The sequence below is a fragment of the Eriocheir sinensis genome, chromosome 10 (genome assembly GCF_024679095.1).
Source record: "Eriocheir sinensis breed Jianghai 21 chromosome 10, ASM2467909v1, whole genome shotgun sequence".
NCBI classification, from domain to species: domain Eukaryota; kingdom Metazoa; phylum Arthropoda; class Malacostraca; order Decapoda; family Varunidae; genus Eriocheir; species Eriocheir sinensis.
In genome coordinates, this window is record NC_066518.1 from 9,882,889 (window position 1) to 9,910,287 (window position 27,399).

Sequence of the window (27,399 nt, forward strand, 5' to 3'; positions counted from 1 at the left end):
ACTACACCCCTGGATTGTTACTAATGAGACCAGAGGACATCCAATACCTACTTGCTCTATTATTGTTATTATTATTACTATTATCATCATCATCGTATATAGTAGTAGTATTACAACTCGTATTAACCTATACCTCTCCATGTTGTACTCAGTCTTTCATCGCTAAATACAAAGTTCTCATTTACTACTCAACGGCAGGTTTTATAGTTTTCACCTTCTTTGAATTCCACATATGGTACTTTACACCCAATTACTTTTTTTGCTTTGCACATCTGCGTCATATTATTACTAACGGTGGACATCAGATTGTTGGATCATTATTACAGTAAATATGAGATATATGGATAATTTTTAGAAGTGTTCATCATCCAGTAAAGTGGTTCATGGAAAGTTGATATCATAGGAATAAGGTCTGAAAACACGTAGTTGGAACTTGGAGTATGGGCGTTGTGCTGAGTTTTTCCGTGGTTAAGGTCTAAGAGTCTAGAGGAACTGTCAAAGGGAAATCAAGAATGAGCTCGGGAGGCAGCATGAGCCAAGAATAGATGGCGTCACTATAAACACTTGGCTGCGCCACGATGGGCTCGAGCCGACCACCAGGCCCCCAAAGAAAGCCTACCGGCACCATAGGCCAAGATGTAAAAAAATAAAAAAATAAATAAAGATAGTAGTAGTAGTAGTAGTAGTAGTAGTAGCAGTAGTAGTTTTCTTGTACTGTATTCCAATGTATTTAAGAAGGTGTAATGTACAATATGACCGTAACTGGTGAGTAAAGGAACGCGTGCCGTAAAAAGGGTTGCCCTTAATGATTTTATCTTGTCTGCCTTCCCTGATTAGTCATTTTTCTTTTTTCTACATTAAACAAAAAGGTTTTGCTAAAAGTTTTTTTTCCTGATATTTGGAAATTTATGTTCAGTGTTTATTTATTGATATTTTTCTGTGTTTGGTTTATGGCTTTTGTTTTGCGGTCAGCTTTTGTTCATTTGCTTCCTTTTCAGTCGCGGTATAATTCTGATATTTTGACGCGTTACCATTTGCGGGAACATAAAAGATTCTGGCAGTCGCTCTCCCTTTAGTATATATATGCACTCCTCTGGTTTCTTCCTCTGACCCTCACACCCTCTCTTCTCTCCTCTCCTCTCCTCTCCTCTCTTTTACTGTGTTTTCTTTCACCTTGAGATCCGTCTGAGCAGTCCTCCCTCCTTCACGCTTCGTCCTGCTCTTTTCTTGAGGCTAATTTCTACGAGAGAGAGAGAGAGAGAGAGAGAGAGAGAGAGAGAGAGAGAGAGAGAGAGAGAGAGAGAGAGAGAGAGAGAGAGAGAGAGAGAGATCAGTACTTGCACATCTGTCGACTGAGTAGGTACGTTTAGTGGTGAGGCGTGGAGTGAGTGTGAAATACAGTGGTCAAGTCATCAGTGGTGTGGTGTTGGGTGCTGCACAGGAGTTCAGTGGGGGGCGCAGCGGGCAGCGTCGTCCCTTCCGGTCGGGTCCGTGAATGGCCAGCGCCCGGCCGCCGCTGCCCAGATGCTGTAGTGGCGCACCCGGAGTTGGAAATTAACTTAAAGCTGCAGGTTCCCTCCCTCTCCCGGCACAGCTGTCGTTGAGATTAAACAACGCAAAACAAAGCACCGCGACTCCTCCTGTTGAGTCCGCTTCCCTCCTGTTTGGTAAGCGTAAACACGACAAACTTTTAGAGTGTTCCATAACAACTTATAAACGTAAATTCTGGGCGATACGCGCTGGAGGAGGAGGAGGCAGCGGGGTGGGTGGGGGGTGACGGGGACCTGGTGAAGGGGAAGAAGGAGCCGGATTCGGTGGTCACAAGGGCACGCGGCCAAGCTCTATGCTGTTTTTCTAAGTTGTGTCCAAAGTTTGACCCTGACGAGAATTCTAACAAGCTCCTGACCCTCCAAAGTCGACAGGCAATCCAGGACCTCTTGACTTTTGACTCCCCATCTTATGACGCTCCTCTCTTATTCCTTGTGTCCGCCCCCTCTTCGTCCCCCTCTCCTCCTCCTCCTCCTCCGTGTCCCCAGCTCTTGACTCCTGGCCCCGTAATCTCTTCCCTGTCTGCCCTCGTGACCCCTTGACCTCCGAACCCCATTTCCCGCCCGGCAGATCCCCAGGACAGTTGGCACGCTCGGAACTTTAAACTGGAGAGCGAGGAAGCGAGAGCGTCAGCCATGCGAGGCGGCGAAGCACCCTTTAGCCGGATTTTTTTTTCTTTTTTCTTGTTTTTTAGCCCCGTAGTTTACGTCTCTTAACACCGGCTGGCTCCGGAAATGGTAACAAAGACTACTACATTTTGCAACCGAGCGTACGAACCCCGGGACGAAAAATACTGAATATAAAACTTAACACCCTCGCGAGCCAGGAAGAGGAAGTGTATATCGGGCGAGTTGTCTCGGCTCCAGCGGCGGCGTGGCGGCCAGATGGGTGCCTGCGGGCGGGTCCTCCTCGCCTGCAGGTCTCGCCCGGGTCGTTATCTGCCGCGGCTGGAGGCTCCGCGGTCAAAATAATTGTATTACCGGCCGGAGACAAAAGCGAGGGAGGTGCGTTATCAGGGAGGCTCAGCTCGGCGTCCTTGTGTCTTGTCCCCATCGCCGCCACCCGCCCACCCAACGTAGCCTCTCATTTGCCTCTAAGCCCTCTCTCTCTTACCCCTCCCGCCCCCTTCTCTCTTCCCCTTCTTTTCCCTACTCTTCTCCTCCTCTCCCTACTTCTCCCCTTCCCTTCCTACCCTTCTCCCTTCCCTCCCTATTCTCCCCCTCCCAACTCTTCCCTTTCTCTCCCTACTCTTTCCTTTCTCCCCACTTCTCCCCTTCCCTTCCTACCCTTCTCCCTTCCTTTTCTACCCTTCTCCCTTCCCTCCCTACTCTTCCCCTTCCCTCCCTACTCTTCCCCCTCCCTCCCTACCCTTCCCCCTTCCCTCCCTACTCTTCCCCTTCCCTCCCTACTCTTCCCCTCCTCTCCCTACTTTTCCCCTTCCCTCCCTACCCTTCTCCCTTCCCTCTCTACTCTTCCCCTTCCCTCCCTACTCTTTCCCTCCTCTCCGTACTTCTCCACTTCCCTTCCTACCTTTCTCCCTTCCCTCCTTATTCTTCCCCTTCCTTTCCCTACTCTTCCCCTCCTCTCCCTACTTCTCCACTTCCCTTCCTACCCTTCTTCCTTCCCTCCCTACTCTCCCCCTTCCCTCCCTTCTCTTCCCCTCCTCTCCTTACTTCTCCCCTTCCTTTCCTACCCTTCTCCCTTCCCTCCCTACTCTCCCCCTTCCCTCCCTATTCTTCCCCTTACCCCCAATACTTCCCTTCCCTTTTTCTACCTATTACCCGTGATTCTGTTTCCTATGGTCCTTCGCTCTTGCTTCTATATCTTCCTAACCTTAAGATATACTGACAAAACTCTCTTCCTCCTCCTCTTCCTCCTGTTACTCCTTCCTCTTCCTCCTTTTCATACCTCTTGCTCCCTTATTCCCTGATTCCCCGTCTTTTCTTAACTCTCACTTCGCTTCTAACCTTTTTAGACCGCGGACATCTACAAAAAAAAAAAGAAAAAAAGTCACGTGAAAATCATACCTAACATTGGATTTAAAAAGAGAAGGAAAAAAAAACGTTACTTGTATATATAGTTTATCGCACGTAAGAAATAAACTGAAGTGGTTATGACCCGAAACAGGATTAAAAAGAAAAAACGAACACATATATACTCGAAAACCGTACCAGCGATCCTTATTTATTTTTTTTTCCTCTCCCTCTCCCTCCCTCCCCCTCCCCCTCTAGCTCCCTCTCTCCCTCTGGCTCTCTCTTTGCTATCATCCGCGCCATCATCGCTTTGCACTAACGAGGGAGCAGTGCGGACCCGGACTGAGGAGTTAGCAAAAGTTAGAACGTTATTGGTGGTAATTTTTATTTAACTGGCCTGGAGGTACGGGAGGCTGGTGGTTGGCTGGCGGGAGGGTGCTGGCGGCGGACGGGGGAAAGAGAGAAGGTGGGCGGGTGGAGGGAGAGGTGGAGATGGGCGGGTGGAAGGAGAGGTGGAGATGGACGGGTGGGGGAAAGGAGAAGATGGGTGGGAGAGGAAAGGAGGTGTTGGGGGAGGAAAATGAGGTGGGCGGGGAAGAATGAGGAGATGGGTGAGGGAAAGGAGGAGGTGGGCGATGGTGGAAAGGAGAGGGTGGGCAAGGGAGGAATGGAGGAGGTGGGTGAGGGGAAGGAAGTGGTGGGCATGGGGTAGAGGAGGAGGTAGGCGGCGAGGGGAAAGGAGGAGGAAGAGGTCTGCAGATGGGGGAGGTGAAGGAGGTGGGCGGGAGGGCGGGGGACGCAGAGGCAACCCGGGTGCGAAATGGAGTCTTAATGAGTAACCTGCCGGGGCTGCTGGCGGGCGTTGAGGGTTTTAGAGCCTCAGGAAGGGCGGGAAGGGTCTCCGGGGAGCCTCGGGAGCGGGAGGATTGGCGGGGATTTTTCGTTAGTCCAAGGGAATGGCGCGCAGTTTTTTTTTTTTTCGTGTCTTTTTGGGAGGGAGAATAGGAGTGGTAATTGAAGATTTTTTTTGTGTGTGTTTGTGTGTGTGTGTTTTTGTTGAAGGAGGTTTGAAGTGTCTGGGAAATGAAGTTTATTATCATTGTGTAAGTAACTCGGGCATTTTTTCCTGTTTTTCCTTCTTTTTTTTTAAGAGAGAGACAATTCGAATGGTAATTGAAGTTTTTATTTTGTGTGTGCGTGTGTGTGTGTGTGATGAGGGAAGTTTGAGGTATATGAGAAATTGCTTATTATCATTGTAAAAGCAACTCGGGCAATTTTTTCCTGTTTTTCTTTTTTTTTCTTTTTTTTTTGAGAGAATTCGAATGGTAATGGAAGTTTTTATTTTGTGTGTGCATGTGTGTGTGTGTGTGTGTGTGTGTGTGTGTGTGTGTGATGAGGGAAGTTTGAGGTATATGAGAAATTGCTTATTATCATTGTAAAAGCAACTCCGGCAATTTTTTTTCTGTTTTCCCCATTTTTTTAAGAGAATAGTGATGGTGCTTGAAGCGTCGCGTGTGTGTACGAGTTGATGGAAGGTTGAAGTATATGAGAAATGTGTGTATTATCATCGTAAAAGCAACTAAAACAAAGCCTATTCCTCAAGCCTACCAGAAACACCATACCAGAAACATCTTGACGAAAGGAACAGCTCAGATGGAGGAAGTACAAATACCAGAGACAATGGTAGTGCTAAGCGGTTGTTATGATGGTAATGGGCGGGGAGGGATGATGTATGGGAAGGGCGGAAGGGGAGGTAGAGGGCTGGGTGGGAAGGCTGCCATGCTAGTTCGATCTCCAATACCATAAAGGGAAGACTCGCTGTGTGTTTTATTTAGTATCGGCGCCGCTCAATACTCAACGGCCTCTCTCTATGGCTCGCAGCATGGTCCTCCTCGTCCGACACCATGCGAGGGTATCTTTAAGTCTTGGTTAGTGGAGACTCGTGTCGGCTCTTCCTCTTTGGTATTGACGGAGACGGTGTAGGACTGTAGGGCAAGACATTGAGCCTCTTGTGACGCCTTTATCCATCTGTCTTTCTTATAGTGGCACTGATGGGTAATGGGTATAAGTAGTAATAGGTAGCCGGACTCCTTGGCATTGACGGAGATGGTGTAGGACTGTAGGGCAAGACATATAGCCTCTTGTAACACCTTTATTCATCAGTCTTTCTTATAGTGGTAGTAATCGGTAATGTGGATGAGTAGTATAGTAATAGATAGCGGGACTCATTTCCACTTGTCTATGGTACCAAAACCCTTATCAAATTGTACCTTTGTAAGCCCCGAAATGTTTAAGAAAGTGGCCCTAAACCTCTTCGTGTGAGCCTCAACACTAAACCGGTAAAGAACAATGAAGAACAATACGGCAGAAAATGCTTTGTTCATCCGAGTGCTTGAGCCGTATTCACTCCTGCACTATTCTCTACCTACAGCGCTTATTCTTGCAGTACAGGGATGAAGCGCGTGCTATTACTGCTACTGCCTAACATGGACGAACACATTGAAGGCGCGGAAATTTTAATATAAGCCTTTAAGTGCTTTTAAAGCCCATTCACCCGCCCTTTATTTTATGTCGAAGGGTAATTGAGGATTTGGGGGTGAAGTAATAGGAAGACCAGGCGTAGGAGGAGAAAGGAAGACAAGGAGGAGGAGGAAGAGAAGGAGGAGGAGGAAGCGCGGTATTGTGTGCTCGAGTGAACAATGGCTCATATCCTCATAAGCAGGGAGGTCTGGAGTCAGGCAAGCGATGAGAACTGCTGCCTCCTTCCTCCTTCCTTCCTTTGCTCCACCTTCCTCCCCGCGCCTACCTCCTTCTACTTGTGCTGCTGGAAACGGAGGAGGAGGAGGAGGTGGAAGGGCAGGAGGGTGCTAGAGGGTTAATAACATGGGGGTGAGAGGGAGCCAAGCCAACGAGTGTGAAATCCTGGCCGAAGAATATCATCAGGCAGCAATGGGAGGAGATCCAGTTCGAAGTCCCCCTCCTCGCCGCTCTTTGAATCTCGCCCCCTGATTGACTGCCTCCAGGTGTTCTCCCGTGCGCGTATTGGCTCTGTCTCTCGCCATTACTCAGACCGAGAGAAACACCATCCAACTCTTGCCGTTGTTTTAGGAGTTTAAAGTTTTCCTCCTAGTCCTTCTCCCGCCCACTCCTGCTCTTTGTACTAATGTTAGTCTTGCCCGAGAAACTTATTCACTTCGATAATCAAATCAGAAACTAATGAACTGAAATTATCGCCGTGTGCTGAGAAGCGTTCCGGGAAATTTCCACGTAATGGTGAATTCGTGTGCGCCTGGAACGGTGGCAAAGTTTGGCGCTCATTACGAAGGCTCTAAGGGTCGTATTTTAAAACATTTCGTCTTCCAAGTTCACATATTTGCCAAGGCTTTCATTCGAGTTGAGGGCATTTCCAGGAGTAGTTTTATGACCCCTGTGGTAGTTTGACCCTTCCTCAGTACCATGAGCCTGAAGAAACACTCATTAGAACTCGATTGATCACTTCTCTGACCTTTAGAAATAGTTGATGTGAGAAGCGAAAGTGTCTTATGATACCGACCTTACTCCCCCTCGTGTCTGACCGTCGACTTATTGCAGCGCTTTGTTGTCATGCACTTAATGGTTTAAGTCGGCGTTAAGAAGTTTGTCGCCTGTCGATGCCGTCTGTCACCTAAGTTTCCGAAGTAGATTTAAAGACCATTGTTCTTCTTCACTTAACCCTTAACTCATTTTTGTCTTACAATGAATAATTACTGACGGGATTATATTAGCGTTATGGTACCTTTGAATGTTAAGTAATGCCTATTCCGTTTTGCTGTTTCTTGCTATGCTAACGTAGAATTAAACTAGTGTTGCCTTTGAATGATTAGTAATGCCTATTCCGTTTTGCTATTTCTTGCTATGCTAACGTAGAATTAAACTAGTGTTGCCTTTGAATGATTAGTAATGCCTATTCCGTTTTGCTATTTCTTGCTATGCTAACGTAGAATTAAACTAGTGTTGCCTTTGAATGTTAAGTATTGCCTATTCCGTTTTGCTATTTCTTGCTATGCTAACGTAGAATTAAACTAGTGTTGCCTTTGAATGATTAGTAATGCCTATTCCGTTTTGCTGTTTAAGTATATGCTAACTTACACATGGAGTCTTATTTTCACACAGATACGGTGACACACACACACACACACACACACACACACACACACACACACACACACAGGATCACTCACTAACCAAGTCCTTTTCACCCCCACCAGGAAATTGCTTCACTGCTCATCAGCTTCGACAGACACAGCGACTGGCTCTCCAAGGAGGTCAAGATTAGGTGAGTGTCGTCTCTGAGCAACCAATCCTCCTCCTCCTCCTCCTCCTCTTCCTCCTCCTCCCCCGCTTCCTGCTCCTCGATCCTCCATTTCCAATCTCGTCCTTAATCACTGTGTATGACGCTGATCCGGCTTGTGTACGTGTGATTTATACGGTATCAGCGTGTGTGTGTGTGTGTGTGTGTGTGTGTGTGTGTTCTTCTACTACTGCTATTGATGCTGCTACAACTACTACACCTACTACTACAACTATTACTGCTACTACTACTACTACTACTACTACTACTACTACTACTACTACAACTACAACTAAAACAACAACTGATTCTACCGTTACTGAAATGTTACTACAACTCGAGATAACAATAACAGTAAGTCACAGAAAATGATAGAAATTATAAAAATAAGAATAAATATAAAAATAAAAATATAAGAACAACAACAACCCTTACCAACACACCTTAAATGACTGTCTCAAGGAATCAGTTTGCCATAACAACCTCCCTTCTCACTTGTTGATGAATGTTCCTTTAAGTCATCTTCGGGCGCATCATAGCTTCACCCTTCATCAGCTTCCCTCCCTCAATACAGATGTTACTCGACACCAAGTATTCGCACCCCCTTTGGATCTGCCTGAGAGTTAGGACGAAAGTTGCTGCCTGTTTTTATGCCGCCAGCTGCTAGGGGGAGGCTGGAGAGAGAGAGAGAGAGAGAGAGAGAGAGAGAGAGAGAGAGAGAGAGAGAGAGAGAGAGAGAGAGAGAGAGAGAGAGAGAGAGAGAGAGAGAGAGAGAGAGAGAGAGAGAGAGAGAGAGAGAGAGAGAGAGAGAGAGAGAGAGAGAGAGAGAGAGAGAGAGAGTATTGTTGATAAAGATACTGAGGAAACTACCCACAGTTTCAAAGTCCCCGTTGGTAAAGAAAACTTTGCCCTCGTTAGCGTTTGTCATGTGTGTGTGTGTGTGTGTGTGTGTGTGTGTGTGTACACACACACATACGCAACAGCCCCCTCTCCCCACACACACACACACACCAACGGTCTACACTGCCGCCGCCGCCGCCACTAACGCTCCCGGACGCTGCCATTTTAGCGGGACTTTGTATGAATTGGCACGGGAAGGACACGCAGGAGCCAGCAATACTCCGCCTGACGCAAACAGTGTGTGTAATTGGCATCCCGGGAGGCTTTTGTGGAAACGGAGTGATATTGCCTTGGCGGCCCTCCAGCCCTGATTGGTGTGCTGAGGCGGGGCAGGATTACACGGGGACGGACAACGGGAGAAGGAAGGGATGACGCGGAGAGTAAATTGTACGGCCGGTGTTAGTGCCCTAGACTCCAAGACTTCCCGTACTCTAAAGAAGTGGAGGACAACGGGCGAAGGAAGGGGTGACGCGGAGAGTAAATTGTACGGCCGGTGTTAGTGCCCTAGACTCCGCCGCGTGCAGTAGAGAGGTGGCAGACAGGGCAGCGGGGGAAGGGGTGACGCGGGCAGTAGTCAATTTATATATCCGTTGTTAGTGTCCAAGATTCCAAGACTTCGCGTGCTTATAGAGGTGAGAGACAGAGCCGGAGGAAGAGGAAGAAGACACAGAGAACGATGAAGTAAAGGTGATAATGGAAATAGAGCAAGAATAGTAGGATCAGTAAAAGAAAATCGTGGGAAAGGAAGATTGAGGTGACGCGGCCAGTAAATTGGACGCGCACTATACAGGTGGAAGACAGGCCAGGAAGAGGAGGAGAGAGGAAAGGATGAAGTGTAGGTGATGATGGAAGTAAAGCAAAAATAAAAGTACCAGGATCCGTGAAAGAAGAACGTGGGAAAAGAAAAAAGACTAAAAAGGTCACGCGGGCACTAATTTGTACGTTCGATGTCACTGCTCAGAACATTGCGGAGGAGAAGACAGTAAAGGATAAAGTGAAGGTGAAGAAGAAGAGCAAGAATAAGAGTAGCGGGATGCGTAAGAGAAAAGCGTGGGAGAGGAAGGATAAGAGATGAAGAGGGCACTAATATATACGTTTGTTGTCTTTGCTCAGGATTGTGTGTAATAGCGAGCCGGTAGACAGTGAATAAAGAGGAGAAACAAGCGGAGAAAGTGGAGATGATGATGGAAGCAGAGGAAGAACACGATCACCAGAACCTGTAAAAAGGAACACGTGAGAGAGGGAGGAAAGAAAGGGGTGGAGGAAGGGATGGCCGCTGAACCCCCTCCCTTCAGCAGAGCCCATTGGCAGGTGCCGTCGGGAGGCGGGAGAGGCGCCCCCCGCCCCGCGCTGCCGTGCTGACAGTTTTACCGATGTGTCGAGAGTTTCGTTTTATTCGTCCCCTGTCACGCTGCAAGTCTTCCACGCGCAGCTTCCTTTTTTGAGCCGCGTTTTTGATACTTTTAACGTTCTGAAGTGTGTCGGACGGTCAGATATGTCAATAAAACAACTTCCTGGACGTTGAGAGAAGCGTGGAAGAGCAGACACGCTGTAGTGAATGCTTGTATATCTTCACTGATTTAAAAAAGCTATATAGTCATTCATTTACGCGTTGACCGCCTCCCATTTATTACTTTTGTTCGTATCATATGCGCATTAAGCATCATAGTAGAGTAACGTAGGCGAACTCTTACACATAAATAATGAAGCTAAGTGAGAGAGTTTCCCGGTGATGCACTGGGCAGCATTCCGCCCATTTAGCAGGCCGTATTTCCGTTCCAGGTAAGGGGCTATTACACTGGGGAAATTTTTCGTGGATCTTCAGTCAAACCACGATTTTCGCTAGCGTGGTTCTCATTTGATTCTTGTTATTGCTGCTGCTGATGATGGTGAGTAATACCGTCCTCCTTCGGTGAAATCTACCGTAGCTTTGGAAGATCGTGGACACGTCAGAAAACCACGGAAATATGAGAAGCACGCCAGCGGAAATCGTGGTTTGACTGAAGATCCACGGAAAATTTGCCCAGTGTAATAGCCCTTTTAGTTCAGTGGCGAGTACCAAGAGAAGCACATAAATAAGACAACTGTTGGATGACGTCTACATACAACACTAGGACAAAGTAAAGTTAACCCCTCGTACTGTGAAGTGAGGTTGGCGTGTCACTTCGGACAAGCCAGTGGGATAGAGATCTGCATGCATCTCGGATTCGTGCCTCATAGCGTATGCGTCGCACAAATAGCGATGCCGCGATACCGAAGCGCCCGCTGATCCCCTTCAGTCTATACTACGTGATGCGGAAACTCGGTGAGGCTCAAATGGAAAATAAGGAACTGAGGCTCGGAGTATTGCCGCTGTATACACTCACAAGTACTATAAAAATAAAAAAAAATAAAACACACACGCACAGCACAGGACACAGCACAGAGGCGGAGGGACGGAGGTACAGTGGAACCGGAACCAGAACCTGTACCAACCCAAAATACGACCCGGCAATGCACACGGGAGATGAATAGCGGCGCGACAACAACAGCAGCGGCGAATTAACGAACGACACGGCGCTGCACGGGACAGGGCGGGGCAGGGGAAGGACGGGACGGGGCGGGGCGTAACGCATCACAACGCCCGGATAAATAGTTGTGATCAGGGTGATGGAAAAGTGCTCATGAATCACACGCAGCCACCCGTAAATCAGTGAATAGGTCCATACACCAAATTATACAGGAAGCACAAAAAAAGCGCCGGCAGACATTAATTTCAACTAGATATTATTGTGTTTTGTTTGCCTCCATGCCCTCGTGTTTGTGTAAATCACTGCCCATGTTCTACCTAGGCTCCGTGTATCCTCCCCCTTCCCCCCCCTCTCTCTCTCTCTCTCTCTCTCTCTCTCTCTCTCTCTCTCTCTCTCTCTCTCTCTCTCTCTCTTTCTCTCTCTCTCTCTCATTCACTTTTTTTCCTCTCTTTTCACCCTCATTCATCAGTCAATCCTTCACCAGCGACGTTCCCGGAAAACATAAGTGACGTTGCGGAGAACAAAAAAATCCTCTTGCGTTTGTTTGTTTTTTTTCCTCTCTTCCACAAATTCCCGGTGCCGGTTCATTCCCTCTCGCATGGGTGACTGGAGGCGGTTGTCGGTGGGGGTTTTTTTTCTATGAATTCGTCGACGTTTTTATGATCATTACAGTCGTGCAAACTAGAGCCGGTATTATACGACACTTTGGCTTCTCACATCAGCCATTTCTAAAGGTCAAAGAGGGAATGGGTCGGGTTCTAATTAGTGTTTCTTGAGGTTCGCGGTACAGAAGAAGGGTCAAACTACCACCAGGGTCATATAACTACTACTGGAAATGCCCAAAACTCCTACGAAAGCCTTGTCAAATATGTGAACTTGGACGACTAAATGTTTTGAAATACGACCCTTGGAGTACAGGGATGTTTTTATATGGTTCAGTATATATGACTTGACCAGACATGTTTTTTTTCTCCTGTTCCGATAAGGATGCATAAAGTAGGGAGCGGTTTTATTAAGAGTATATGCGTCTGCGCTTGCCAATACCGCATCAGAATAAATGGTCGAATATATACAGGCATTATCTGTGAATATGTTAACTATTGCGCTTCAGACAAACACAAGTCGACTGATGTTTTTTGGCTTCTGTTATTATTATTAGAAGCGGTAAAAGAGTAAATATGGTGGTGATTTTCTTCTTCATTCTCATCGTCTTCTTTTCCATCTTCTTTCCCTCCTCCTCATCATCATTATTTTCTCCTCCTCCACCTCCCACTTACTTCTTTACCCTCTTTTTCTTCTCTATTTGCTCCGTCGCGCCACCAGCTTCAAGACCTCATGTGACAATGGATATGCTGCCCCTCTCCCTCTTCACCCCCCTTCTCCACCATCCAGAGAACACCCTTCCCCCCATTCACACATGAGATAAATTAATGATGGATAGAAATTCAAGTCAAAGGAAGATTAAACAGTGGTGGAAATTCGTTGGACAGCAGAATATTTCACTGCGCCGGTACCCTTTTGTTCAACGTCAGTCACGGCTGTCTTTTACTGTTGACGTTAATTCATAAGCAAAATTAGCTTGTCGATCCTTAATAATGTGTCGACTTAATGAAAAATGTGAAATACGAATTGTCTATCAAGTTCAGTTATTTTATTCATTTATCATTATGTGCTTTTTGTGCTCATCGTAGGTTTTATTTATGGAAGCCGATCTTTATTCAGGGCACGTAATCATGACTTCAGTTCTAATTATTTCCACCCAGTTTTCACGGCTATCGGTGCTTCGGCTTTAAGCAACGTACAACCGCTCAATCACAGAACATCACCTAAATAGCTCGCCCCGGAAAAATAAAACTCTCCAGCACTTGCAGTATAGACAATAAGATGATACCTGTAACCTCCTTCTTCCCCCTGAAAGCGCATCGGAAATATACGTTGAAAACCTTACTGCGAGCTTCTTAGTTTTCTAGTAGTATTGTCAAAGGATCACGAGTAACTTTTTGAGGTCTCCACAGTTGAGATCGTGTCAGTATTTATATATAACCTTTTAAAAGAATCATCACTGTAATCATCATCGTTATTATCAGTATGAAAGGCAAGTCATTCGAGGTCGAGGTTCTGGCGCCGACATAACCCCCAGTCAGACCAGCTCTTCCTCGAGACTCACCAGCAGCAGCATCAGGTCTCCACAGTTGAGATCGTGTCAGTATTCATATATAACCTCTTTAAAAGAATCATCATTGTGATCATCAACGTTATTATCAGTATGAAAGGCAAGTCATTCGAGGTCGAGGTTTTGGCGTCGACATAACCCCCAGTCAGACCCGCTCTTCCTCGAGACCCACCACCAGCAGCAGCATCAGGCCACCTATACCATCAGGCCTTTGAGATGGACTTTACGGCCGTATCCCCTCACTGATACCGGCCCCAACAGGCTCTGCTGGGATGGCTGGGCTGTAAGGTTATCGTCTGGGCTATTTGCACTACAAAGCGGCGGCGGGCAGTGAGGTCGCCGCGTCCCTACACTTGTACCCAACACCATGTAACGCGTGGAATGGAAAAAAGAGAGAGGAGAGGCACGTCACTGCTCTCACAAACGGACCTTTCAACTCGGCTAGCGTGAAGGGTCAGCCGGGCAAAATGTCAGATTATATATATGGAAATTTAAGGTTCTACGGCGCTTGAAAACCAAACATAGGGATCAGGTCTCTTTTTGGCCACTCCTCTCTACTCTATTCAGGAGCAGTAAGTAGCGGGCATTTTTTCATTTTTTTTTTCTTTTTTTACGCCCTTGAACTGTCTCCTCTGCTGTAAAAAGAAAAGAAGTCAGTGTAGATGTGTCTGGTCGTGTCTTTCCCATGTCTGTCTCTCCTGTTGTCTCTTACTTCCCCGCATGCAGAAAGATCTGGTGTCGGGGTGGCAAAAAGTGGTGCAGACAGACAGGATTATTTATTGGTTTATTTATAATTCTAGGCAAGACATTGACGACCCTGCCAAAAAAAGCAATCCTTCATCAGAGTTTTTTTGACACGAGTTTCGGCTGAGATGTTATTAAGAGCATTTTCATATGATGTCTCTTCGTACCTTGGTATCCCGCGTGTTGTTAGGTTAGGTTAGGTTGCCTCATATGTTCGTACGGATGTTGAGATCGAATATTGGCAAAGGGATTTATCTAAGGGCCTAGCTGCCTCCCCGTTTGTGTGTGTGTGTGTGTGTGTGTGTGTGTGTGTGTGTGTGCTGATTTAAACGATACGGTCACGTACGAAAACAGTCAGGCACTGGCGGAGTTAATCGAGGATTCCGTGAATGTCACTCACTCTCGTACACACACACACACACACACACACACACACACACACACACACACACACACACACACACAAACACAAACACACAGACAGCATCAAACAAATGTAGGAATCTTGCAGTTTACTAATTTTCTTTTTTTCTCTCCCTCTCCATTCCCGCTACCACCAACACCACAACCTCCTCCTCCTCCTGCAGGCCCAAGAGTGGTTCCATGCTCCTGTACTCGCGGAAGAAGGTTCGCTACCGACGTGACGGCTACTGCTGGAAGAAGAGGAAGGACGGGAAGACCACTCGGGAGGACCACATGAAGCTCAAGGTCCAGGGCATCGAGGTGAGTGCACGGCGGACGGGAGGAGGGGCGGGAAGAAGGCGGGAGGAAGCGGATGAAAGAAGAGAGGCGGGAGGAAGCTGAGAAAGGGGGGATGAGGAGCGGGAGGAGGCGGAGGAAGGAAGAGGGGTGGAAGCAAACGGAAGAAGGGAGGAGGAAGCTGAGGTAGGAAGGAAACATGGAAAAGCGGTTGGAGAAAGGGAAACAAGAGGGACGGAAGGAAGTGGAGGAAGACTGGAGGAGGAGCGGAAGGAAGGGAGGAAGAGCGGGGAAGTGGAGAAAGATTGGAAGAGGAGCGGAAGGAAGGGAGGAAGAGGGGAAGGGAGCACAGCCAGGAAAGAAGAAAGCACTGGTCAAGTCATCCCGTTGCAGAGCCTCCGAGCACCAAGTCACTCACACATACGAACTTGCTCCAGTACAAAATAATAAATACATGCGATCTCACCCTACCAGTAGTAGTTGCAAAAACAGAACAGATAAAAGAGAGAACCACCCTTTCAATCCTATCCCTGCCTTAGAAGATCCCGAGAATGAAAACGGGAGGGAATTACAAGTTCAAGAGCTCTCTACATCTCTTCTATAAACGATGGAAATTACAAGTTCAAGAGCTCTATACATCTCTCCTATAAACGATGAAAATTACAAGTTCAAGAGCTTTACATTTCTCCTGTAAACGATGGAAATTACAAGTTCAAGAGCTCTACATTTCTCTTCTAAACGATGGAAATTACAAGTTCAAGAGCTTTACATTTCTCCTATAAACGATAAGAGATTCATCCGCCTCGCCGCAGTGTCATGAGAGGAGGATGGAGACTTCGCATGACCGGGAGTTGGTGCCGTGCCCGAGATCTGCCTTGGAGGAGTTTTCAAGGGGAGGGGACATTTAAAACCGTCCCGCCATAATTCCTGGAAAGGGGACAACCTGTTTCGTGCCCGAGAGTCACGGTCGATAAATTCTCTATTTTTGGCTCGTGTTATTTTCCGCCCACCCTTTTTTTTTTTTTTTTTTTTTTTTTTTTTTTTTTTTTTTTTTTGTCTCATTATTAACGCGTCGTGTACGGCATTAATTACGGCCTCCTCACCTTCATGAGGGAGAGACCGACAGACAGACACAGATAGACATGCAAGACAGAAATAGAGAGGAATGGACAGAACAAGACGAGATACAACGTGACAGAACAGGTTAGAACAGGTCAGGAGAGTGCATGACAGGGCTATTTACGAATACTAAACCATACCAACCTCGTCTATGAAAGGTGGTCTGCCCCCCTTCCCACCCAACAAGTCTGTAGTTACGAGAATGACCTCCCCATGTCGCCGTTTGATAGGTAATGATCGAAAGTTATCTTGGATGCGGTATAATCATGGGAATAATGTCTGAAGCAGATCTGACTCACTTAAAATCCCTAGTATATGTAAGTATTCTGAAATTGTTTCATCTCAGCATACTTGTACATTTCATTCATTCGTTTTTTTTTTTTTTTTTTTTTTTTTCAATGCGTTAATTTGAACTGAAAATATAGTGATTAAATGTTGACAGTGGAATATAATTTTTTTTTTTCATTTCAAGGGTTGATTAATACCACACGAAGGAGCCTTTTGCCCAAGGAAAATTAGTTTCAGACCTCATAGCGAATATTTGGAAGTAGTGTTTGCATTGAGGGTGTCAGCATCGTCGCTCTATTTACTCAGTTATCATTGAATATAAGACAAAATATGAATACATTGATCCAGTCGATCATCAAAAGTCATACATTAAGAGAATAACCCAAGGTGTTACGTGGAGGACTTGAAAGAAGTAAAAAATAATGCCGTCGGCATGGAATCAGAATTTTCGAAAGATAAATGGACCTTTGGAGCTGCGCTGGTCACTGCAGGTGCGACGTGGTAGCAGATGGACACCAGCTTGATAGAATGGCAGACCGACAAAGAAAGAACCCCGAAGACAGAGGCAACGAAAAATGAAATAGCCGTTTAGAGACGTGATCAGAAAACTGGCCGGAGAGTGTTGAGTGATGAAGCCTCGGAATTGAAATGTAGATTGTTATTTTTTCCTCTGCTCTAAAATATCCTCCACGTTTAATAGCTTTCCTCTTTCTTCTCCAAAAGCCTAAATGTATTTCGCATTTCACCGTCAGGTCGCCGGGTTTTGCTGGAATTTACTCAGCACATACACACACTCCGCTGTGTGCGAGCGTTAGCTCAAGAGTGAAATCAATTTCATTCTTCATTTCCTCTTTCGAGCTAAATCATTATGTATGTATGTATGTATGTATGTATGTGTGTGTGTGTGTGTGTGTGTGTGTGTGTGTGTGTGTGTGTCTATATATATATATATATATATATATATATATATATATATATATATATATATATATATATATATATATATATATATATATATATATATATATATATAAATATATATATATATATATATATATATATATTTATATATATATATATATATAATATATATATAGATATATATATATATATATATATATATATATATATATATATATATATATATATTACGTCTTCGCCTATAGCGCCGGTAGGCTTTCTTCAGGGGCCTGGTGGTCGGCCCAAGCCCGTCATGGCGCAGGCAATTTTTATAGTGACGCCGTTAATTCTCGGCTCATGCTGCCCCCCGGAACTCATTCTTGATTCACTTGGACGGTTTTTTCTAGAGTCCTGGTTGATGGGTGGTCTTCAGGACAGCATGTGGGTAGTCTTAGGCCACTCGGCGGTAACTGAAAAATCCCAAGTGGCAGCGTGCTGATTCGAATCCGCGTCGTCCAGCACGCGATGAATGCGGGACCCGCACGCTAACCACTCAGCCACCTCCTACCCTATATATATATATATATATATATATATATATATATATATATATATATATATATATATATATATATATATATATATATATATATATGTGTGTGTGTGTTTGTGTGTGTGTGTGTGTGTATCGTATATTATCTCCCGCTGCCAATGTCATGGACGTGAATATTGCGATCATAATACGGGACCTCCATGAAGAAGTGATCCGGCGGGGTAAGGTGTCGCGAGGCGTCGTCTGCCAGGAGGTGAATTGTTTATCGAGGGATTTTTCTGTACCTGAATTTCTGTCAATCAGCATTCAGCTCACAGGTGTGTGTTCGACTCGCTTGTCCGCCCCATCCAATCAGCCGAGCCACTTTCATCCTGACATCCCGAGAGAGAGAGAGAGAGAGAGAGAGAGAGAGAGAGAGAGAGAGAGAGAGAGAGAGAGAGAGAGAGAGAGAGAGAGAGAGAGAGAGAGAGAGAGAGAGAGAGAGAGAGAGAGAGAGAGAGAGAGAGAGTTAGAGAGAGAGAGAGAGAGAGAGAGAGAGAGAGAGAGAGAGAGAGAGAGAGAGAGAGAGAGAGAGAGAGAGAGAGAGAGAGAGAGAGAGAGAGAGAGAGAGAGAGAGAGAGAGAGAGAGAGAGAGAGAGAGAGAGAGAGAGAGAGAGAGAGAGAGAGAGAGAGAGAGAGAGAGAGAGAGAGAGAGAGAGAGAGAGAGAGAGAGAGAGAGAGAGAGAGAGAGAGAGAGAGAGAGAGAGAGAGAGAGAGAGAGAGAGAGAGAGAGAGAGAGAGAGAGAGAGAGAGAGAGAGAGAGAGAGAGAGAGAGAGAGAGAGAGAGAGAGAGACTTTCCTCCTGTTGCTTGAAGATGGATGTGCTTGCGATGGACGGTAATCTCGCATGTGATTATGGCGCGGTATTAATGGCGGGCCAGCGCCGGTGCCGCCGCGTTAGTCGGGCCAGAGTAATTGCGTCATAACGGCGCTAATGAGGGATTTATGAGAGCAACAGACCCCTTTTCATTTTTGGGGACGGGGACGCTATGCAGATTGACGGCCACTTGTATGCTCGTGTGATGAGTGAGGCCTGTCCCGCAGCACGCTTGGGAGGGTCCTGCCTTACCCAAGACTAGGCATGTATAATTAGTATTAGTATTGAGATCTATGAAAAGGCATCAAGGGAAAAACGAAAATTGATATACGTAGACCCAGACCGGATCCCGTCGAAAATCAAACATAGGTATTGAAAATTAGAGTGACATCCATGTGGGAAGAATGAAAAGGAGGAGGGGGAGGGATGACAAAGACAGTTCTTAGTGAATTAACAGATGGGTGTTTACTTTTGCCTCAAACTTATCAATGTCAACAAGAGAAACAATCCACGACTCCCCCAACACAGGGAAAGGGGTGAGAGGTCTGTCTCCCTCAATACCAAAGGAAAGTGGTAAGAGGACCGCCTACATGTACGCGCACAGTGTAACGAGGAAGGAGTGAGTACCCTGCCCGTCAACCTACCTCTCATTCCTTCACCTTCGGGAGGACAGCTCAGGCTCCTTAAACATTTGTTGCTCCTACCGTTCCGAGGGACAACCCGAAGCTCCCCACGCAGTAGTCTCCGTCCCGCCGCTGCCTGTGTCATGCCGACGTGCAACTCTCCCTGGTAATCGTGTTATAAGTGGTGTTCCTGTAATGAGCTCGTAACTCACATTTAGTGGCTCGGATCCCGTGAGTTATTTCCTGGCACTAATTCACAACACAGTGCGCTGAGCGTGACGGATGGCTTCGCGGGGCTCGGTTGCTGCCACCATCACCTCCGTCACTCCATTACCGAGACTCCTGGAAACCGTTTCTGAATGATGTATGAAGAAAAAAAGCGTAGTTACATGGTTTGCCTTACGACTGTACATTGCACTCGTGGGAAAGTAACGGTAAAGGTGGGGGTGTATCCTAAGTGCTTTGGCTGTGTAGAGTGTAGCAACGCCTCTTTGTAACTTGTTTTCGTAGTTTCTGTTGTTGTGGTGAGGCTGAAGCATTGAGGATGAAGGCTTAGCAGCGGTAGGATCGACGGGGGCAAGCTATCGGCGCGTTATAATCACATCTCCATTTTCGGCGTCGGCAGCTTCCATGGTCAGCAGTATAATCGAGTTTTAATTGAGCAAAACCGAATCGATGTGAGCAGCGACCATTCATTCGGGACCGAGCTGGGTACGGGGGAGGGTTATATAGGGAGGGAGTCAGGGTGTGTGTGTGTGTGTGTGTGTGTGTGTGTTCTATAGTACCTAAATGACACTAATGAAGTAATATAATCCTTATCTCAACACTACACAAAAAATGGTTAGTACATAGTTGCTTTTTACGTCCCTATGATAGAAGTATTGGTAACCTTATCCCTCTCTTTCAGTGCATCTACGGGTGTTACGTCCACTCCGCCATCCTGCCCACCTTCCACCGGCGCTGCTACTGGCTGCTGCAGGCGAGTGTTCCCTCTCAGTGCTTCGGTCCGGTGCGTGTCAGGGCTGCCGGGTGTAATACAGAGAGGAGGATTAATGCTTGCCCTCACTACGTTAACGCCAGCGCTTTCGATGCATGATAAAATTTTCAGTCAGCGAAATGAGGATCCCGGGCGTCACCATAAAGCCCTTGATAGTGTTTCAGCGTTTTTAGTCCTCTGTATTAGTATTTTTGTGTTTGGAAATAGCGTACGAGAAGACGCATTCTTTTTTTTTTCTTTTTTTTTTCGTTATAATTTCTTCCTTGAGCTGGCTTTGTTTCTTGTAAGCATTTTACAGGTTGTATTGTTTCTAGTAAGGGAATGTGTGAGCTTGTGAGTGACTCGTGTTGCCTTCACGTACAGAACCCGGACATCGTTTTGGTGCACTACCTCAACGTGCCCTACCCCGACGACAACAAGCTAGTGATGGCCTCCAGCATATCCCTCTGGGCCGACAAAAAGGAGTGGACCAAAGAAGAGTTGATCAGTCAGCTCAAGCCCATGTGTAAGTGCTGCCCCCAGCCGGTTAACATCTGTCACATAACTCTGTACACGATAAATGCACTTGAGTTGTAGTTCATGAGTCAGCTCTGGGCTCCAGGCCCTTGGTGGCCCTGCTCCAGCACTGCCATCTTGATGAGGTGGCAGTGGCTCCACCGGCCTCACCCCCGTGAGTGCCGGCGGAGGGCGGGGCTGCTCGGGGCCGTGCCAAGGGTGCCAGCCACAGCGGTGACTCTGCACTATTTCTCAAGTCATCTGTCCCATCACTGTGGTTCTAAAAACTGTCACGTCATATAATATACATCAGTTTTATTAATGACATTAGTCTGTCAGCAACTCATCATCTTCAATCAGCTAGACGCATCACGTAGTTTAGAAGAGTGACGTTTTACATACCATTAATAATTTCTTGTAATTCACAAATGCTTGTCAGAACCCAAGTTTGATAGAGTATTAGATTTTCACGCTAAACAAATGAATTGTGTTTTGGGGTGTTACTGAGCTACTTTTACCCTGGCTTCCGCAGTCTTCAGCGAGGATGAGCCGGACCTCAACAACGAACTTGAGATATCGGTAAATATTGTGTGTGTGAGAGAGAGAGAGAGAAAGGGAGAGACTGAGGGAGACTGTATGGCTGAGCTGAGTGTGACGGCTGACCCACACACGTCACACAGTCGGCAGCCTCTTAGAATGTGTCCATCATAGGAAAAAGCTTATCCTTCAATGAAGTTTTTTCCTCAGTAGGAGGGACACTTTTATCTTTCCAGAAATTCTATACATTTCTTTTTGTAAATATCCCCAAAAGTGTGACCATCAGAATTAAATGGAAAGTTAATTCTACGGTTGACATGCGAGTTCACCCGAGCCGTGGAAGTCACTGTTCGCTTGGTGTGATAAAACTGCCTGTCTGCGCTATTGGCGAGTTGTTGTTTTGTCGTTATAGTTGCCATACAGTAATATTCATGGATGGCCCACCATCAAGGGCAATACGTTTTGCTGTATCTTGTAGGGAAGTGTCATAATATAGCCGGTCAAACCCTCGGTCATCCACTGAATTTCTCGCCCGTGAAACACGCAGCTACATTGTTTGAGTATAGTCCTTACATCCTCCAACACACTCTTAGTTGGGTTGCATCTAGTAAACAGGATGTTGATTTGCCATTGACGACTCCTTTGTAACAAAATTAATTATTCACAACAATTTTTTAAAGTTGACAGCCACAGAAAACAGCTACAAGCCCGTTTTCTTTTATGATAGGCTAATTAATTATAGTATGACATATATATGTCACCAAATTGAAGAGTCTAAAGAAAAGATTTTTTTTTTTTCAATCTTACAGATGTGTTATATCTTTCAAGGTTAATATTGTCTCACGGAGTTGTCATCGTATGCTATTCTTCCACATTTATCTTGAGGATGATTTGTACCTCATTATTGTTAGTTAAGACTGGAAGTTGTTCAGTGCTTTTGGCAATTCGTTATCGAAGTAACATTTCATAATTGATCTCACCAATCAGTTCTCTTCATTATTTTATCTAATACTTGTCCACATCTCAGCATGTTCATTGGCAGTAGCCATGAATATTATCTGATTTTCAGAAGTATGAAAAATATACATTGTTTACAGAAGATTCAGTCGTGGAGTATTCTGTGGTCATATTCCTGATAACTTATGAATTTGCATATACATTTAATGAATCGTAATTAGTTGTGTGTAATGCACAGGATACATGAATGTCTCGAGGCTATAAGAGTTATATAATGTTAATATAGTTTCAAGTCTCTGTGTACGGGGTCACACGAAGCCGTCTTCAGCCTTCTGCTCTGACTTGCTTTTGAGCCAAGTTACTGTTTTCTGCTTTTATATGAATTCAGCAAACAGGTCTTTGGGTTCATTTGTCAGCCAGCTGTGGGTTATTATGTGTTATGCCTACCGTGCTCTGGACTGTTTATGTGCAATGCAAACTTCCGGCACTTCCTTTGCTCTGCGATGGAAACACAAGGCATTTAGTTTGCTGCACTGAGAAGTATATATATACATACATTTGAAGCTGTTGATTTTATGTGCTATACATTGGGCTTATTGTTTTACCATGCCATGCAAATATGGCTGGTCTTCTGTTGTGCTACTAAGATTCCAAGCTGTCTTTATGCTGCTCCAGACACTCAGGGATGTTTGTGAGCTGCTCCTAACAGAATGAAGCTGCATATTCTCAGCAGCAAAGCTGACTTAGGGCTGTTCTTAAAACTCTGCATCATCGGCTGTGCTGTTCAAGGCTTTCAAACAAACTTCATTTCTTGGCAGTAATTTGGGATTAGTTACTCCTTCATTTTAATTATATATATATATATATATATATATATATATATATATATATATATATATATATATATATATATATATATATATATATATATATATGTGTGTGTGTGTATGTGTATGTATGTATAAGTAAACATGTAATTTCTATGAATATTAGTCTTGTAAACGGAAAGCCTTGACCAGTATTTGTGCGAAAGCTTTGTATTGTATGTGGAGTAGGCTCCATATTTCTAGCGCAGGTATGGAGGAAAGGGATGGATAAGGATTATATATATATATATATATATATATATATATATATATATATATATATATATATATATATATATATATATATATATATATATATATATATATAAAGTAATCCTCAAAGTTTATAGTTTTGAGTGCCACAGATACAATATTGCTGTCAAGTAACCTATGTGTGAAAACAATTAAAAGTAAACCTATCATGGAATAAATTATGGTATTTAGTAAGTCCTTTGATGACAAACTTTGTGTAATCATATGTTATGAGATTGATAATTTAGCTGTTGGGTTTGACTTTACTACAGGACTTTAAACACAGGTGCAATTATCTTGATTTAACTGAAGTTCTCTGCTGTTCATAACTGAGCCTCCATTTCTCATATTCCAGCTTTCACATCATTAATAAATAAAGTAACATGTATGTCATGCAATCAACTTGAAACCACATGATGAGCAGGCATTTAAAAAAGTGAAATTACTTGAGTTCACAGTGCCAAGAAATCTAATCAATACCACTCACAGAGGTGACTGTCCCTGTATGCCAGAGTGTTCATTTTGAGAAGTTATAGCAATGAATAAATATTCTATTTGCATTCATATTGTATGTTCTTTAATTTTCAGTGTAGTTTCTTCATAATTCATATAAACACACTATAACATATTTACAGCTGAAAATGCTCTGCAAATCATTATTACATCGTGGCACGCAATTATCCATCCTTTTCATTTCCATACCTGCAATATTTTATATAGGGTATGTACTTTCAATACCTTTTCAATGTCTAGTTGTGCATTACTTACTATATTCTGCCTACACGTATAAGGTACTCTTGCCATATATATTTAGTCTGTATTGTACTTTGTAGTAGTGCTCATGGAGTACACTTAAATCAAGGGGGATACATTTTTCAGCCAGTCATTTTATATACTAGAGCCCCCTTAGTAATAATTTTTCCCTCCCTCTGCTGACTTTTGCATATTACTGTGTAACTTGATGCAGTATAATAGATGCATGTAAATGACCAACTAACATCCCAAACGAGTTGTAGCAATGCCCCCCTCTCCCTCGACTCCCCCTTGAGTGTGCTCGGAGGCCCCTGTATCAGTGTTGAGTGTTTCTGTGTTCCTTTAGCCTTCATGTGGAGGGCGAGTATACAGCCAGATCAGCAAGGTTAGTAGTCCCTTCGGCTACCTCATCCTTACACCTGTTTTTCCTAGCAATCCATGGCTTGTAAGTTTTAATTTACAAAACCTCTGCTTTTGACTTAAGAAGGATTTTCATTAGCATTTTGGATGTTGAACTTTCCCCAAAATGAACCCCCTGAAAATTTAGGGGTCTCTTTTTGTTGTGTACTATTCATATTTTTTTCCATACACTTGACTACTTGTTTGGTAACCAAAATTTTTTTATATATGTTCAAGTGTTCCCTGAAAAAGAAAGTAAAGCTCACATTTAAAAGAAAACATTAATTAAGTCGTTTGCCATCCATGTGCCCCTCATAAAATAGTTCAATGCATATAAATTAAATTTTTCAATTTTAAATTCATAAGCAACTCACCTCACATGTTTTGCAATTCTAAAAATGTGGATCAGCTAGCATTCCCTTTGCCCTTGCAATTGTTTTCCAAATTAATGACTTCAATGAAATTTGCAATAAGAACTTTGAGAAAGATTTTCATAACTAATATTTGACTTGATTTTTTTTAATGTAATGTCATAATATTTTCCAGTAAATCACTTCTCTTTGCATTTCATTTGAACTTGTCATGCAACATGTAATATGACTATAAATGGACATAGAGTAATTCTCTTATTGCCAACTATTTCAGGATCATGACATGGATGCATTGTAAACACTTCTTAGGGAAAATAATTTGTAATCCCCAAAAGTATTTGATGATGATGATGTCAGCATATCAGATCAAAAGATATGTTTTACACTAAAACCACTTGACAAAACAAAATACCAAGCAGGTAAACTAATGAGTCTCACATGAGATCAGCGCTAGAATTACTGAAAGAAATACTTATACAGAATAATGATTGATTTTTTTAGCAGAAAGTTAAAAAATTCAGAACTTAATTCTATGTGAGTTGTTTTTCTAGTCTTGTTAAGTATTTGTTTGAGCTCCAAGCATGCATGAGCCACAATTTCCTGACAATTGAACTTATAAACTATTTTACTGGTTTGTAAGTTCAGTCACAGAACACTTTTTTTTTTTTTTTTTTTTTTTTCACTTCTTAATACTGATGTACCCAGCAACCTTCCTCCAGCTAGTGTTTTTCTCTAATATGAATTGGAGACATTAGTATATTTTCTAAGTAGTAAAAGTACTCTTAGCTGACTCCCACAGAGATTTACAAAGAATGAATTGTATATACTGTGTGTGCTTATATATATATATATATATATATATATATATATATATATATATATATATATATATATATATATATATATATATATATATATATATATATATATATATATATATTTATAAAACATACACATGTATGTATTAACACCACATTTATCACAACTTTATAATAAATAACAACTATTAAGTTGCATATTGTAGGCCCTCTTTGTAACATCATTCAGCAACACTGTGCGGTGGGCAGCCAGGTAACAGGACTGTAGTAGATCCCTATATATTTATGACCTAGTTGAGAAGGTAAGACACCATTGTACCTGCATGACTTGCATGACTGCAGCCTAGAATTGAGTTTTCCTATTTACAACCTAATGCAATGTTTTACTTATAATATATTTCCTTACTGCAGGCAGAAGTCATTCATCTGTTTTTTCTTTTTTTTAAGAAAATTAAATATTTCTATAAATAACAGGTATGTAACTAGTGTACTTTACATGCAGGTCAATGTTCTGCAATATACATTGTGAATAATAAATAATTCTGATGGATACTTTATAAATATGGAGTTATGTGGCCAAGGTGAATCATTAGTAATGCCATAATGGAATGTATAATGGGTCCTCCTGATGAGCCTGGCACATGAATCAGAGGTTTTCAGCTGCCAGTGATGCCTCTGCATCAACACAGCCTGGCTCAGGCTCAGCTTGGTGGCTAGCACAGCTCCTATCTCAGCATATATTTTATTATTATTATTATTATTATTATTATTATTATTATTATTATTATTATTATTATTATTATTATTATTATTATTATTGTTATTATTATTGTCACTTTACCTTGTTGGATGCCTTCAACATTTTTTCTTAATATACATTCATGATATGAAAAGTTGATCTTCAGTAGTTTTTGCTGGCTCAGCAGATGACGTCTGCCTGTACAGAAGTGTTACTACTCTTATATGGTGTGATTTCAATACATCAGCACACTTTAATGCATTAGTCATATAATCTGGGAAAATAACGTAAAGGCCATTCACCAAACACATTTGTCTTTTAATTCAGATATTATTAACTTTGAGAGTATTGAGTTTCACTTAGCAAATTAAAAAAAAAATGTATCAACTTTAACATGATTCTCAATAGATTTTGCAATTTGTTTTTTCAAAGATTTTTTTTTTTTTTTTTTTTTTTTTTAAAATTCAATAAATTTATAGATATTGTATCTTAGGAGTTGCTTATTGCTGAACAAATGTTTGACCCTCAGACAGCTGAGACGGTGGAGGCCATTGTGGCCCAGCTGATGGAGAAGCAGCGCGTGGCAAGGGCAGCAGCAGCAGCAGCGGCTGTAGCAAATAAAAGTGGTGTCGAGTGTGGCTGTGGTGCAGGAGTGGGCGCTGAGCACAGTAAACAATGTACATTACACCCTCTCCGGCGCCTGAGTGTGGCCAAGTTGCCACACCATCACCACCATCACCACCACCACCACCACCATGAGGGGCCCAACACTGTCACCTCCTCCCGCCAGGCTCTGGTGGCCATGCCGGCACCTTCAGACAGCGACAACAACCAGGTGAGTTCTATGCCTGTATTTTATAAATTTCACATCCTTAAGAGGATAAAAGTTGTAATTGGTAATGTTATATATTTTTAACATCTGGCTATGTAAAGCATAAATTGTGGAAAGAAAATAATGCAGTTTATCATTTCATTTATTGTTTAGGAAGTAGTGATTAG

At 43.7% G+C, this 27,399-nt stretch overlaps 1 protein-coding gene across 14 annotated transcripts in view; it reads left to right on the plus strand.

Annotated features, from left to right (window-relative positions):
• Positions 1 to 27,399, plus strand: part of LOC126996566 (calmodulin-binding transcription activator 1-like) — a 222,642-nt gene that overhangs the window by 160,776 nt on the left and 34,467 nt on the right. For 10 of the 14 annotated variants that reach the window (XM_050857148.1, XM_050857151.1, XM_050857147.1 and 7 more), the window contains exons 4-10: positions 7,769 to 7,836; positions 14,766 to 14,901; positions 20,124 to 20,225; positions 20,577 to 20,718; positions 21,241 to 21,287; positions 24,420 to 24,458; positions 26,930 to 27,235. In XM_050857148.1, coding sequence (XP_050713105.1) covers positions 7,769 to 7,836; positions 14,766 to 14,901; positions 20,124 to 20,225; positions 20,577 to 20,718; positions 21,241 to 21,287; positions 24,420 to 24,458; positions 26,930 to 27,235 — 840 coding nt within the window. The remainder of the gene's footprint in view (positions 1 to 7,768; positions 7,837 to 14,765; positions 14,902 to 20,123; positions 20,226 to 20,576; positions 20,719 to 21,240; positions 21,288 to 24,419; positions 24,459 to 26,929; positions 27,236 to 27,399) is intronic. The other 4 variants (XM_050857141.1, XM_050857153.1, XM_050857143.1 and 1 more) reach the window with 3 other exon arrangements.